This window comes from Ursus arctos, unplaced genomic scaffold (genome assembly GCF_023065955.2).
Source record: "Ursus arctos isolate Adak ecotype North America unplaced genomic scaffold, UrsArc2.0 scaffold_34, whole genome shotgun sequence".
Lineage (NCBI taxonomy): Eukaryota > Metazoa > Chordata > Mammalia > Carnivora > Ursidae > Ursus > Ursus arctos.
In genome coordinates this window covers 5609343-5621499 of record NW_026623030.1, presented here as the reverse complement: position 1 = coordinate 5621499, position 12157 = coordinate 5609343, and the positions used below count along the sequence as shown (strand labels likewise).

At 43.1% G+C, this 12157-nt stretch overlaps 1 protein-coding gene across 41 annotated transcripts in view; it reads left to right on the top strand.

The window, feature by feature from the left end:
• LDLRAD4 (low density lipoprotein receptor class A domain containing 4) overlaps positions 1 to 12157 on the top strand; it is a 421884-nt gene that overhangs the window by 375498 nt on the left and 34229 nt on the right. Inside the window, exon 1 of one of the 41 annotated variants that reach the window (XM_057305883.1) lies at positions 9806 to 10066. The exons of 39 other annotated variants lie outside the window; for them this stretch is intronic. Coding sequence is in view for 1 of the 2 variants with exons in the window: in XM_026486248.4 (XP_026342033.1) it covers positions 10686 to 10755 (70 nt within the window). In the remaining variant the exon portion in view is untranslated. One more of the 41 variants, XM_026486248.4, reaches the window with a different exon arrangement.

Below are 12157 nucleotides of genomic sequence, written 5' to 3'. Positions count from 1 at the left end.
TTAAAGTCCAGTTAAAAGTTGGCTATTAAGTAAATAATAGAATGCAGATATTTTAAGAATCATAAGTGTGGGCCTTGAAAGATTGAAATGTGCAGAACACTGGAATTTGGTCCCAGCAGTGAAGTGAGAGAATATGTGGGGACCGAACCTTGACATGACTTACTAATGGCAATCTCAGGCAACCGTAGAGGCAACACCAGAAACTGGTCTCTTGACCAGGGTTAGACCCGCACGAAGAGGAGCTAAGGCGGAAGTGTCCTGGGCATAATGCCTGCAGAGAGAACCTGTATGTAGCCTAAGACCTAAGAGCCATTTATCTGATCAAGGTTATCCATTTGCTGTTTTATCTATTTGAACTAAAACTCATCAGCAAGAGTATGTATGACTAGATTGCCACCCTGCAGCCAGCCTTAGCCAGGATTTCTATTTCTAAGAGGGTTAAGTGGTAAATAAACAGTCCTGGAAGGTTTTTCCTTAAGGTGTATTACAGGGGAAAAAATGTAAAGGCATTTGCAACATTACCATTTCTGGGCCTTTAAATTTTTTTTTAATTTGGTTTTATTTGTATAACCAAGATTGAGTTTGTGCCAGAAAACCATTCGTCCTATGAAAATTCCAAACATTTTTATTATTGCCACTCTATTTTACTGTATTCTGTTGCTTTACTAATTTGGATGTTTATTGTTGAAAATAACAGACTTGATTAAGGTCACTTACGGGGCCACATTTCACCTTAGCCACATGAAAGGGACTCTTGAGTGCCCGCTCTCCTAACCTTTTTGAGTTTTGCCTGTTTCAAGGTGACAAGTTGTCCTCAAACCCTAGTTGATCTTCATTATCTCTGGCTAATCAGGGGCCTCGTGGGCACACCTAAATTCTTCCCATTTCCTTGTGGTAATTTCATTGCCTTTGTAGAAAGATCCCTCATTTTAAACAAAGAAATCTGACTGACATTATAGTGGGCTTAAAAATTTTTTAGTTTCAGTACTTTTCAATTCACAAATGAATAAGATATTTAACGGAACAATTCCTTCAAGCACATTACAATTGTCAGTATTAGAATAGGTTCCAACGAATCTAAATGAAGAGGACATCTTAAATTAGAAAAGAAAGGGCTATGGACGAAACATAGAAGCGAGATACAGAGAAAAAAAAGGAAGGGATGCTTTTTTTCTGGAAGACTCTGATTTTTTTTAAAAAAAGGATTATTTATTTATTTATTTATTTATTTATTTATTTATTTATCAGAGAGAGAGAACTAGAGCACAAGCAGGGGGAGTGGCAGGCAGAGGGAGAAGCAACTCAGTCCCAGGACCCTGGGATTATGACCTGAGCTGAAGGCAGGCGCCCAACTGACTGAGCCACCCAGGCATCCCCGAAAACTCTGATTTTTATCAATATTTACATTTATTTTTTATTTACCCTTTTATACTACCAGTATAGAACCAGGCACTTCATCCTTTCAAAGCCCAAAAAAAGGAAAGGGAAAAAAGACAATAGCCTTAATTTACCAGAAGACAGCTTTAGTTTAACCTAATGGAAAAATTGCCCAAGGGTACAATTAAGTTTGCTTGCAACATGTCTTCCTTGAGATGTGAAGATGTCTTCCTTCTCAGATTGGAGAGTTAAATGGTCTCTGTGTTCTGTCAGCCCATCCAAGAGCCTTGGTCTCAGAGAATTAATTCATTCCCTGAATCTTTTAAATGGGGCTTGTCCATCAGGGTCCTTCTAAAAAATAGGATTTGGTTCAGGCGTCTTCCTTGGACCTGCCACATTTAGGGTTAGCCTGATTAAATGGTTAAGAATAGACTTTGGAGTGAGACTTCCTCGTTCACGTTCTGGCACCACCACTTACTAGCTGTGTGACATTGGGCACAGTCTCTCTATGACTCAGTTTTCTCATCTGTAAGATTGGGAAAATAACCAGTATCCATACGTTACCTATAAGGATTAAATGGCTTAAGTAAATGACTAAAGTGCTTTGGACTACTGCCTGGCACATAGTAAGTGCTGTATAAGTATTAGCTATTATTGTTATTATTAGATTAAGAACCCCTCCTCTTACAGGACCCTCAGTCACTTGTTCGTTTGTTCGTTCGTTCATTCATTCATTCATTCATTCATTCACCTGCTGCTTCCTGAGCACTCTGTCACTCTATTTTGCTAGTTCTCGCTCGGGATGAACTAGGGATGTCATGGGCAAGGACAGTTCCTGGCTCTCTTTGTATCCCGTCTCCTCACAGTGACTGGTATTTAATGAGTGCTCAGCTCTGACATAAATGAGGACTGACCTCACATTTTCAAAGGTGATCTGATACCAGAGAACAGTAGTTCTTATTTTTAAAGCGTATTTGCTAGGCTTGTCTCAAAGTGTCAAGGATGAGAACTGAGTATAGTTACAGAGATCTGATGTGATTTTTGGATTAACGTGGATTTTAGCCTGTGATTTTTCTAGTGTTTGCCTTAGTATATGCTTTTTTTTTTTTTTTTTTTTTAATTTATTTGACAGAGAGAGACAGCCAGTGAGAGAAGGAACACAAGCAGGGAGAGTGGGAGAGGAAGAAGCAGGCTCCCAGCAGAGGAGCCCAATGTGGGGACTCAATGTGGGGCTCGATCCCAGAACGCCGGGATCACGCCCTGAGCCGAAGGCAGACGCTTAACCGCTGTGCCACCCAGGCGCCCCCTAGTATATGCTTTAAAACAGTAACTAAAACTCTGGAATGTGCTGTGACTTTTTCTCAACTTTTGAAGAAATTAATGCTTTCACTAAACCCAGGTTATGGAACTGCCCAGACTCATCCTGGAATTTATAAGCAAGACAAAAAGGAGCTCTAGAGACAGTAGCCTGCACCTCTCCTCCAAATTCAGATTGTCCGAGAAACACTTGGGATCGCGAAGAGACCACTGCTTTAGAATCCTCAAGAATAGTGAGACGATAACGTTCAGTAATTTAACAATAGCCCACACTAAATATAGATACCATATATCGTGCCATGTACTGTATGTATGTAAGAAAGCACAATGTTTGCCTGTAGTACAGTGCTGATGGAAGTGGTATTTCCATCTTCAAAGGGTTCAAGCTTTTGTGGGGTTAAGAACTAGAAATGGAGTCATAGTATCTAAGATCTGAGTTGTAAACATCTTGAGCTTATATTTTTTATGGTCTGCCCAGAAATAGGATAAGTTACGAAGGTTTTTTAACTTCCTGGCTTTTAGACAAAATTGAGAAATATAATGTATTTGAAAAGCAAAATAAAATATTTTTCTGAATAACCACACTGAATATTTTAAATATTAAAATATTTGGTGTGTTTTTATATAGAATATGTGTACATTTTACCTGAGACGTGAAGAGGCTAGAGTAGATCTTTTCTGCCACACCTTTGAAGGGCCTCCCCTTGATGATGAGGTGGCAGTTTTGTGAAGGCACCATCAATAAGTCCTGTTGATAGGAAGAACAGTTTGGGAGGTACCACTGGAAGAATGCATGCAACAGAAGAAGAAAGCTGTTTCCAGAAACCAAGTGTCAGGATTCTGTTTTCCTGGTGTCTGGCTCTCCCAGGGAGTGGACCGATGGCATCTTCATAATTCTGTCTTTAGGAAGAGCCTGCTCCTGGCACTTGAGTTTTTCCAGAAGGCAAAATTAGAATTCTGTCTTAACCTACGATATCCAGAAGTCCTCGAGGACTTCCAGAGTTTTTATGAAGAATGCCAAATATCCTAGAAATTGTATTTCAACACCAGAGACCCTTTCACCAGGAGCTAGCTTAGCCTCACCATTATTGTGAGCCCTGACAACACTGTCTCCCTCTACTACTTTTTCTAAGAGGTGTGGGTGGATCGGTGTCAGCCCACTAGCACAAGCGGGGAGGACAGCAGGAAGCACCCGCCCTGTGGTCCTGGGCCCTTCCCTTAGCCCAAGAGGGTGGCGTTATGATTTTACACACATGTGCACACAAAGGCGTGCATGTTGAGTGCCATTGTTTAAAATCATCGTTGAGTAGCAGTTGCTTGGGCCCTCAACGGGAGACCTGTCTTCTACGCTCATTTCCTCTCTGTGGTGTACACAGGTCACAGATTCTTCAAGCCCCAGCGTGCTCATTTAATCTGAATGAGGAGTTTGAATTGCGAATCTCCTGGGGATTTTGTTCAAATGCAGACTGTGGTTCAGTAAGTCCAGGGCAGGATACAAGGTCCTGCGTTTCTAACCAGCCCCGAGATGAGGCCAAAGCTGATGCTTCTTGGACCAATTTGACCGATAAGGGTTTAGATATGACATCTTATTCTGTCCTCCCACCATCCTGTGATACAGGTGTTCTTAGCTTCGTTTTACAATTGAGGGAACAGGGGCTTAGCTCAAGCTGACACAGTCAGATGGCAGGACTGGAACTCAAACTAACTGGCCCCAGAATTTAGCCACTATAAAGACTTTATAGTGCCTTCCTTTTTTTTTTATTTCTGGGGCTTGAAAGAGTAACTGCAGTTTTCAAAGGTGTGTAACTCACTTAATAAGGAGTAGCTTAGCCATTAGGAAAATCTGTAGCACCATATATGCAGAATAATACATAATTCTTTTTTTTTCCATTAGGAGAAAAAATATTGTGTGGCATAGATAACGTGTAAGGTAAATGCCAAAGTCTGTTAATAAAGGGGGTATTGTTGCATATTAGGAAGCTATTTTAAGAAGATTTAATTTAGACTAATTTATTTAATAAGCTTTTAATCCACCTTGTTAGCTTGCTAGTTCCATCGTGTTGCATATTTTTATATTTGCTGACATTTCCACCAGCAACGATGGGGATATCAAGCGCTGTGGTTGGAGGACATGCAGAGTGTTCATATTTCTACATAAAAACCTCTCTGTTGCTTCTTTCTCTTCTTTCCCTTCCCTTCCCTTCCCTTCCCTTCCCTTCCCTTCCCTTCCCTTCCCTTCCCTTCCTTCCCTTCCCTTTCCCTTCCCTTTCCCTTCCCTTTCCCTTCCCTTCCCTTCCCTTCCCTTCCCTTCCCTTCCCTTCCCTTCCCTTCCCTTCCCTTCTTTTCTTTTCAACAGAGATTACGAGTAAGCCAGGGGTGAGGGCGCAAAGGGAGAGGGAGAGAGAATCTTAAGCAGGCTCCATGCCCAGCACGGAGCCCAGTGTGGGGCTTGACCTCATGACCCTGAGATCATGACTTGAGGCAAAATTAAGAGTCCAATTCTTAACCGACAGAACCACCCAGGTGCCCCCCGTTACAATTTTTTAAGCGCTAAGAATGCATTAGTAAATTATTCCATGCTATAGGCTGACATCCACAAATATCAAACCATTACTGTGTTTTGAGTCTGCAGGAGTCCGCGTTCTTTTAAAAAATCCTCCCATTCATGACTTCAAGCATAGCAAACGTACTGAAAATGAACTGTTTTGTTTTCTAAAAGCCAAATTCCAGGACTTAGTTTTTATGTGGAAAACTTCACCTCAGAGCAGAATTTTACAGCATAGTTATAAAGCTCAAAGAACAGGAATTTGTAATGGACAGGGCCATTGATTCTTAACAGAAGTCACATTAACAGGTATACAAGACACATAAAATGGTTCCAAGAGCCTCTGGAAACATGTGGAGATACAGAATCTTTAACATGGATTTGCAAGTTAGTGCCTACAAGGAATTAGGCAGTCAGGCTCTAAAAATCCAATTATCGATCTGCTGACATACTTTGGTTAGTCCAGGGGAGTTTAGTTTGGATAATTACAAGTTCACCGCCCAGTAAGCAGAATGATGGGCGGGGTGGGTAGGAACTTCTGAGTCAGGCTGCCCAGGATTCTGACCCCCAGAACCACAGCTTGCCTCTTAGCAGACAATTTGACCTTGGACAAAGTACTGACCCGCTCTGAGCCTCAGCTTCCTCCTCTATAAAGTGGGAATAAGAAAATGTGCCTCAAAATAGACAAGGCAAGAGACAACAATTGTTGGAGAGGATGTGGAGAAAGGGGATCCCTCCTACATTGTTGGTGGGAATGCAAGTTGGTACAGCCACTCTGGAAAACAGTGTGGAGGTCCCTTAAAAAGTTAAAAATTGAGCTACCCTATGATCCAGCCATTGCACTACTGGGTGTTTACCCCAAAGATACAGATGTAGTGAAGAGAGGGGCCATATGCACCCCAATGTTCATAGCAGCATTGTCCACAATAGCTAAATCGTGGAAGGAGCCGAGATGCCCTTCAACAGATGACTGGATTAAGAAGTTGTGGTCCATATAGACAATGGAATATTACTCAGCTATCAGAAAGAACGAGTTCTCAACATTTGCTGCAACATGGACGGCACTGGAGGAGATAATGCTAAGTGAAATAAGTCAAGCAGAGAAAGACAATTATCATATGGTTTCTCTCATCTATGGAACATAAGAACTAGGATGATCGGTAGGGGAAGAAAGGGATAAAGAAAGGGGGGTAATCAGAAGGGGGAATGAAACATGAGAGACTATGGACTATGAGAAACAAACTGAGGGCCTCAGAGGGGAAGGGGGTGGGGGAATGGGATAGACCGGTGATGGGTAGTAAGGAGGGCACGTATTGCATGGTGCACTGGGTGTTATACGCAACTAATGAGTCATCAAGCCTTACATCGGAAACCGGGGATGTACTGTATGGTGACTAACATAATATAATAAAAAATCATTAAAAAACAAACAAACAAACAAACAAACAAATAAATAAATAAATAAAATGTGCCTCACAGGGTTGACATGAAGGTAAAAAGATATACAGCACTTGAAAGTGCCTAGAACATCGTAACAGATCCTTAGAAATGTTTATAAATGCTAATTTTCTGCTATATAACCATTATGAAAGTATTCCTAACTTTCCAAATGATATTTATCTGTGGAATTTTCTGTTGTGAGTGGGGTACCTGTTGAGGGTGGGAACATGGTGGGAGAGACAGCAGAGCATGACCAAGAAGCCCATGGTGATTAAGTCCAAGGATTGGGCCAGGGAAGATGCTAGGCCAGGTTATATGTGACAGAGAAAGATTCTGGTGTAGCAGAGCATCCCTATACCACCCAGAGGTATTTTCTGAAGCTATTGGGCCCTGAGTAGCCCCTGAACTAAAATCCCTGCCCTGCGCTGTCTCTTTTGGTCATTCAGGTCACAGATACTCCCAATCACCTCAGCTTGTCATATTCAGATCAGGCTGGAAGCCAATCCTTAGAGCTAGTTCAGTTCCTTAAATAAGGAACTGCCTACACTCAGCACCGAATCCATTCAGCCCAACAGTAAATGCTTGTCTGTCGGATTACATTGAAGGTCCGGTATATTTCCTCCTAAGGTCTCTAACCACTTAGTAAATATTTGTCAGATGAATTAATGAAATTAAGACCTTTATAGAGGAAACCTGAAGATGTTGTTAGGGTGGGTCTATGAAGACAATGGCTCTTCAGGTCCTTGTTGCTGTCAAGAGACCCTGTGAAAATGTCTATCATTGGCAAGCCTCCCTTGCATCATTTCCAAGGCCTCTGGTGTACACAGGGTAACCACATACGGCTTTGGGACATTTTTTTAAACTACTAGCAAAAGCAGTTAGCCCATCAGAGTACTCATTTTAAAGATGCATATTTAAAGACAAGGAGGGAGGAAAGAATTCTTAAATGCAAATGGCTTTTACACTTTCTTACTTACGTGTTTTTGTTCAGCAGACTAGTCTCTTCCCACACCCTTCTGCTGTGTGTGCTGCCATTTTCTCTGAATTAAAGGAACAGAAATATTGGCACCTATCAGTGAAAAAGCCCCAGTGATCCACATACAGTCATGGCCAGCTAGAATGAGGTGTTTCTCAGGGCATGAACACTTGGCTCCTGGGAACCCCCAGTCTGACCTCTGTGCTTTCTTCCTAAAGTCCTCAGGCCAGTGCTTAAAAGGAAAGAGAACAAAATTAAGGCCACCACTGGGTGATTTAGCCTTTAGTGGATGCCGAAGGTTGGTGACATGCTGGTGTTAATCAGGCAGCACGGCCAGCACACGCCAACCACAGCCCAGAGTGGCGCTGGTAACCACGCACGTCGGCCAGGAGCAGCTCGCATCCCACGGGAACGTGCGCCAGCCGGCGGTTGTGCCTGGCGTGCAGTTTGGGCAACATTTTGAAAACAAGCTCATCCATAAAGTCAAAGGCTTTTAAAGTGATTTTTAAAGAGATTGAACATTTTGTTCTCAATGTTCAAACAGAATGAACAAGGAGCTTAATTAAGATTGACCCCTCCCCCACCCGATTTTGTTCTCAATGTTCAAACAGAATGAACAAGGAGCGTAATTAAGATTGACCCCTCGCCCACCCCCCTGCCCAAATATCCAGTGATAAGGAAGCCCCCCAAACACAATAAGTATGTTAAGGCAGAGTAGAATACAGTGCAGCCATTAAAAGTGAAAATGCGTTACATTCCTTTGGATACATGAAATACGCATCTTTACTAATGTTGAACCCCAAAGTGGACTATTTGCAACCATTTCAAAATGCAGGTGTACTCTTTAACAAATGGCAGAACCGAATTTTCATAATGTTGACTAATGTTTTCATAATATTGACTAAATCCCTAATTTTTAAAAACGAACTCTCAATGGCAGTCATATGCAATCTTGTGAATATTCCCTTTTAAGGACTTGATTTCAGAGTGATCCTGTCAGTCTGACTAAACCGACAAGAAAGTGCCATCCCTGGATGGCAAGGACCGGGGACCGTAGGGACAAAGGAGAGCCAAAGACCAGTAGGCCCGGCTTGAAGCCGGAATGTCGGAAGCTTGATGCTTTCTGATGCTGGCTTTTCTCTGAGGAGGGTCCCCTGCCCTGGTGACTGCACCCCAGCCCAGTCCCCTAAGCCTCACCCTCTTCATTCACCCAGCCATGTGACTCTGAGACAAAATCGGAGAAAAGTAGAACAAGAGAGGAGAGTTATGTTTTAAATTTGGAAATTGCTCAAGAAAAATCAGGCTGTCTTGATTGACACATGCAAATATACGCAACTGTTAATTTTCTTGCTGAAATTCCCGTTTCCTATCCACATGAAATCTCTGAAGAATCTTCTTGATGTTTCTTTTGTTCCCTTCCTGCCCCCACCCCCAGTAATTAAAACATGAAATAGTGATGTCTTCTGGCCAAGCTGAGGACCTGGTGGTGACATCAAGCCCAGGACACTGCTGTTGGCCCCAGGTGACATGCTGGGGCCGACAGCAGGGACGGGCTGCTGACGTAACTGTCTTCGTTTCTAATGCTGGTAGTAACCAACAGCATTTAGTTTTGCTTTGACAACTCCTCCTACAGCCAAAACTATTGTTATGGCCCACATGTCATTGCTAGTTATCCTAAATAAGGAAAAACAAAGGCTATTCTGGGCATAGAGCAGGGCTTGTGGCTGGGGTTATTTGCAATATTACCATGGCATGCTGCCCTTTTCACTGTGGCCACACCGTGATTTTTCTGAAAAGTGCTGTAACAGACACACAGCCTTCTCTTAAGTCTTTCCACACAGCCCCAGGGCATCAGAATGCACCGGAGATGTTTTATGCACATATGAAAAACTGCCTAGACCTCAGGGGAGACAGAGACTGCTTGCACAAAATGAACCAGGAAAAAGCGCCCTCCTGAGAGCTGTCTCTGCCTTACCATTTGGATTCTTTTCTCTAATTTCTGAACCTTGTAAACTAAAACTGCCTAGTAGTTAAGAGTGAGAGTCCTGCCTTTACAGCATCTCTGTAGGTGTATTTTTGCCAGCATGCGTTGAGAAATAGAGAGGAGAGAAGAGAAGGGGAAGAGCCAACAGGGGAGTGAGAGTGGGAGGGGGAGAAGCTGAGTGTTTCCTGCTGTGGTTAGGACTTTGCCAGTTGCAGTGCACAGCTTAGCTGCAAGAGCTGTGCGAATTGCTCCCATCAGTTAGAGAGAGACTTTGGGGAGAGGAGGACCCTGAGGACAGCCTGCAGCCTGTCTCCTGGTGTGAGAGACGCTGTGGGCACTTCAAGCCAGGATGTGCTCTTGAAGCTGGATCCACAGCAGAGAAGCATAAGTGGCTAAGCGTCCCTGCCTGTTTGCACGCGCTGCCTGGGTAAGCTCTCTCTTCATTTCTTCAACCTTGAAAGCTTCTAGCAGGGATCAAGGGAAGAAATAATGTATTGAGATTTGTAGATCTCCCCCTTTCTGCCTTATCTGGTTTGATATTTGCCTGTTAAAAAGATTATTGAATGCAATGGAGCAAGATGATCTGTGTAGCTGCATTCTGCTCATCTGTGTGTATAACATGTCCCATGTGAGGCCAAACATGAGAAATGCAGACTAATCATTGCTCTGTGTTGCTGTATACAACACTGGGTATTCAGCTGCTCTCAGGATTTGAGACCCTGGACTGTGACACCACCGGCTTCCTGCCACAGAGCTCCTGATTTCTGTGGGTGGCAGTTGATAATTGGTAGCCACAGTCTGCGGTCAGAGCCACAGCATTTGAGTCTAGCACCTGGGCTGGGCCCCGCTGATACAGTAGAGAGAGAGACAGAAGCACGCACACACACACACACACACACACTCACACCCCACGCTGGCTATAACTGCAGCTCTGAGCTGCTTAAAGAAGAGATTGCCTGAAGCTGAAGGGATGCTTTGAACTGGGTGGGGGCGGGGGGGGGGGAAGCTGCATCACGGTTGGACTCCCCCCTGCAAAGGACCCGATTATGTCCAGTGACCACCTGAACAACAGCACACTGAAGGAGGCCCCGTTTAAAGACCTGTTCTTGAAAAAAGGTACACACTTTCAAAGGCCAGCTGTGGGTGATGCCTGTTCTCTGGGGTTTGTGGTGGTTGTTTTTGGAGTTCGGCCTGAGGACAGAGTTGAGAAGAGTAGAAACTCTTTCTCAAGAAGTTTGTATCTACCTAAGAAGGGTCTGTCGGCTCTGAGAACACTTCAGGGCTTGACTCTCTGTGGGAAGATGTATTTTAGGCTTTTTTATCTTCTTTCTCATCTGCGATCGGGTTGTTCCTGTTGGAGGTGCTATACGTAAATACACAGGTTTGTTGCTTCGGAGTTTTGTTTTTCCAAATGTTCTAGACGTGAGACTAATGCTTCCCTACCCCTGAAAATTGTATTACTCACTGCTAGACTCATGGGTACTTTTTTTCCCCACCCTGAGTCGTTGAAAACAGCTTTGAAAGAAAAGATGTGTTTCTCAGGATGTGGGTGGTTTACTGGGTTGTTTCTCAGGTCACCAGTCTAGTGACAGTAGACCTTAGGAAAGCCAACTGTGACTCTGAGAGGGAGACCGTGAGAGACAGACAGAGACTGCTAGCTAGGGAGCATTCAGAAACTACTGCTCTTAAATGTGAAGAAGGTGCTTACTTGTGGCGCCGTATGTTTTTCTGATACATTTTCCTAAATTAATAATGTGGGGGTGGGGTGGGGTGGATTTTAAATGAATCCTATTGAGGGAATTATGGGTTTATGTATGTATTTTTTTCCATTTATAACATAGTAGAGGGACAGGCTTTTAAAAGGTTTGTAATTGCTCTTACTCCTCTGCTATGTTTTCAGAAAATCCTATCAATCATCTTTGATTGGAACGTATTTAGGTGGATTTCTTTCTGAAGAGACCATGAGACTCTAGATTCTAAAATGCATGATGAAAAGTTGTATTGGATGAATGCTTGGACCTTAGTAATTTAAAAAGACATTATTCTAGCTGATGGACCTGCAGTGTCTGCATTCTAGGGATCCAGTAGTCCGTCAGCTTATTGCTCACGGCTACCTGCCTGCCAGTGTCATTAAAGGCAGCTAGCTCTGGACTGGAGTCAGGCAGATGTGGGCCACGCCTTGCCCTCAGAGAGCCCTGGGCCATTTGACTGTGCTCTGCTTTCATCTCTCCTCCCAGAGATCATAGGTATCATTTCCCACATTTATTATCATGCAAAACATTTTATATAAATATATTAATATAAATAGGATTCTGTAAGCAGATAACTTATAGCAACCATGAGGTTCTTTTTCCAGTGACAGTTCACACTGCCTAGAATAGTAATACTTGAATAATTTTTAGGAAATATGAAAACCTTTGGCAAAACTTCATCACTGAAGCCATTAGTAAATGTTTGGTGGAATACGGTTCTGTGCTAGACATTGTTAAAAGCAGATTAAGCGACTGGGACCCTTCCT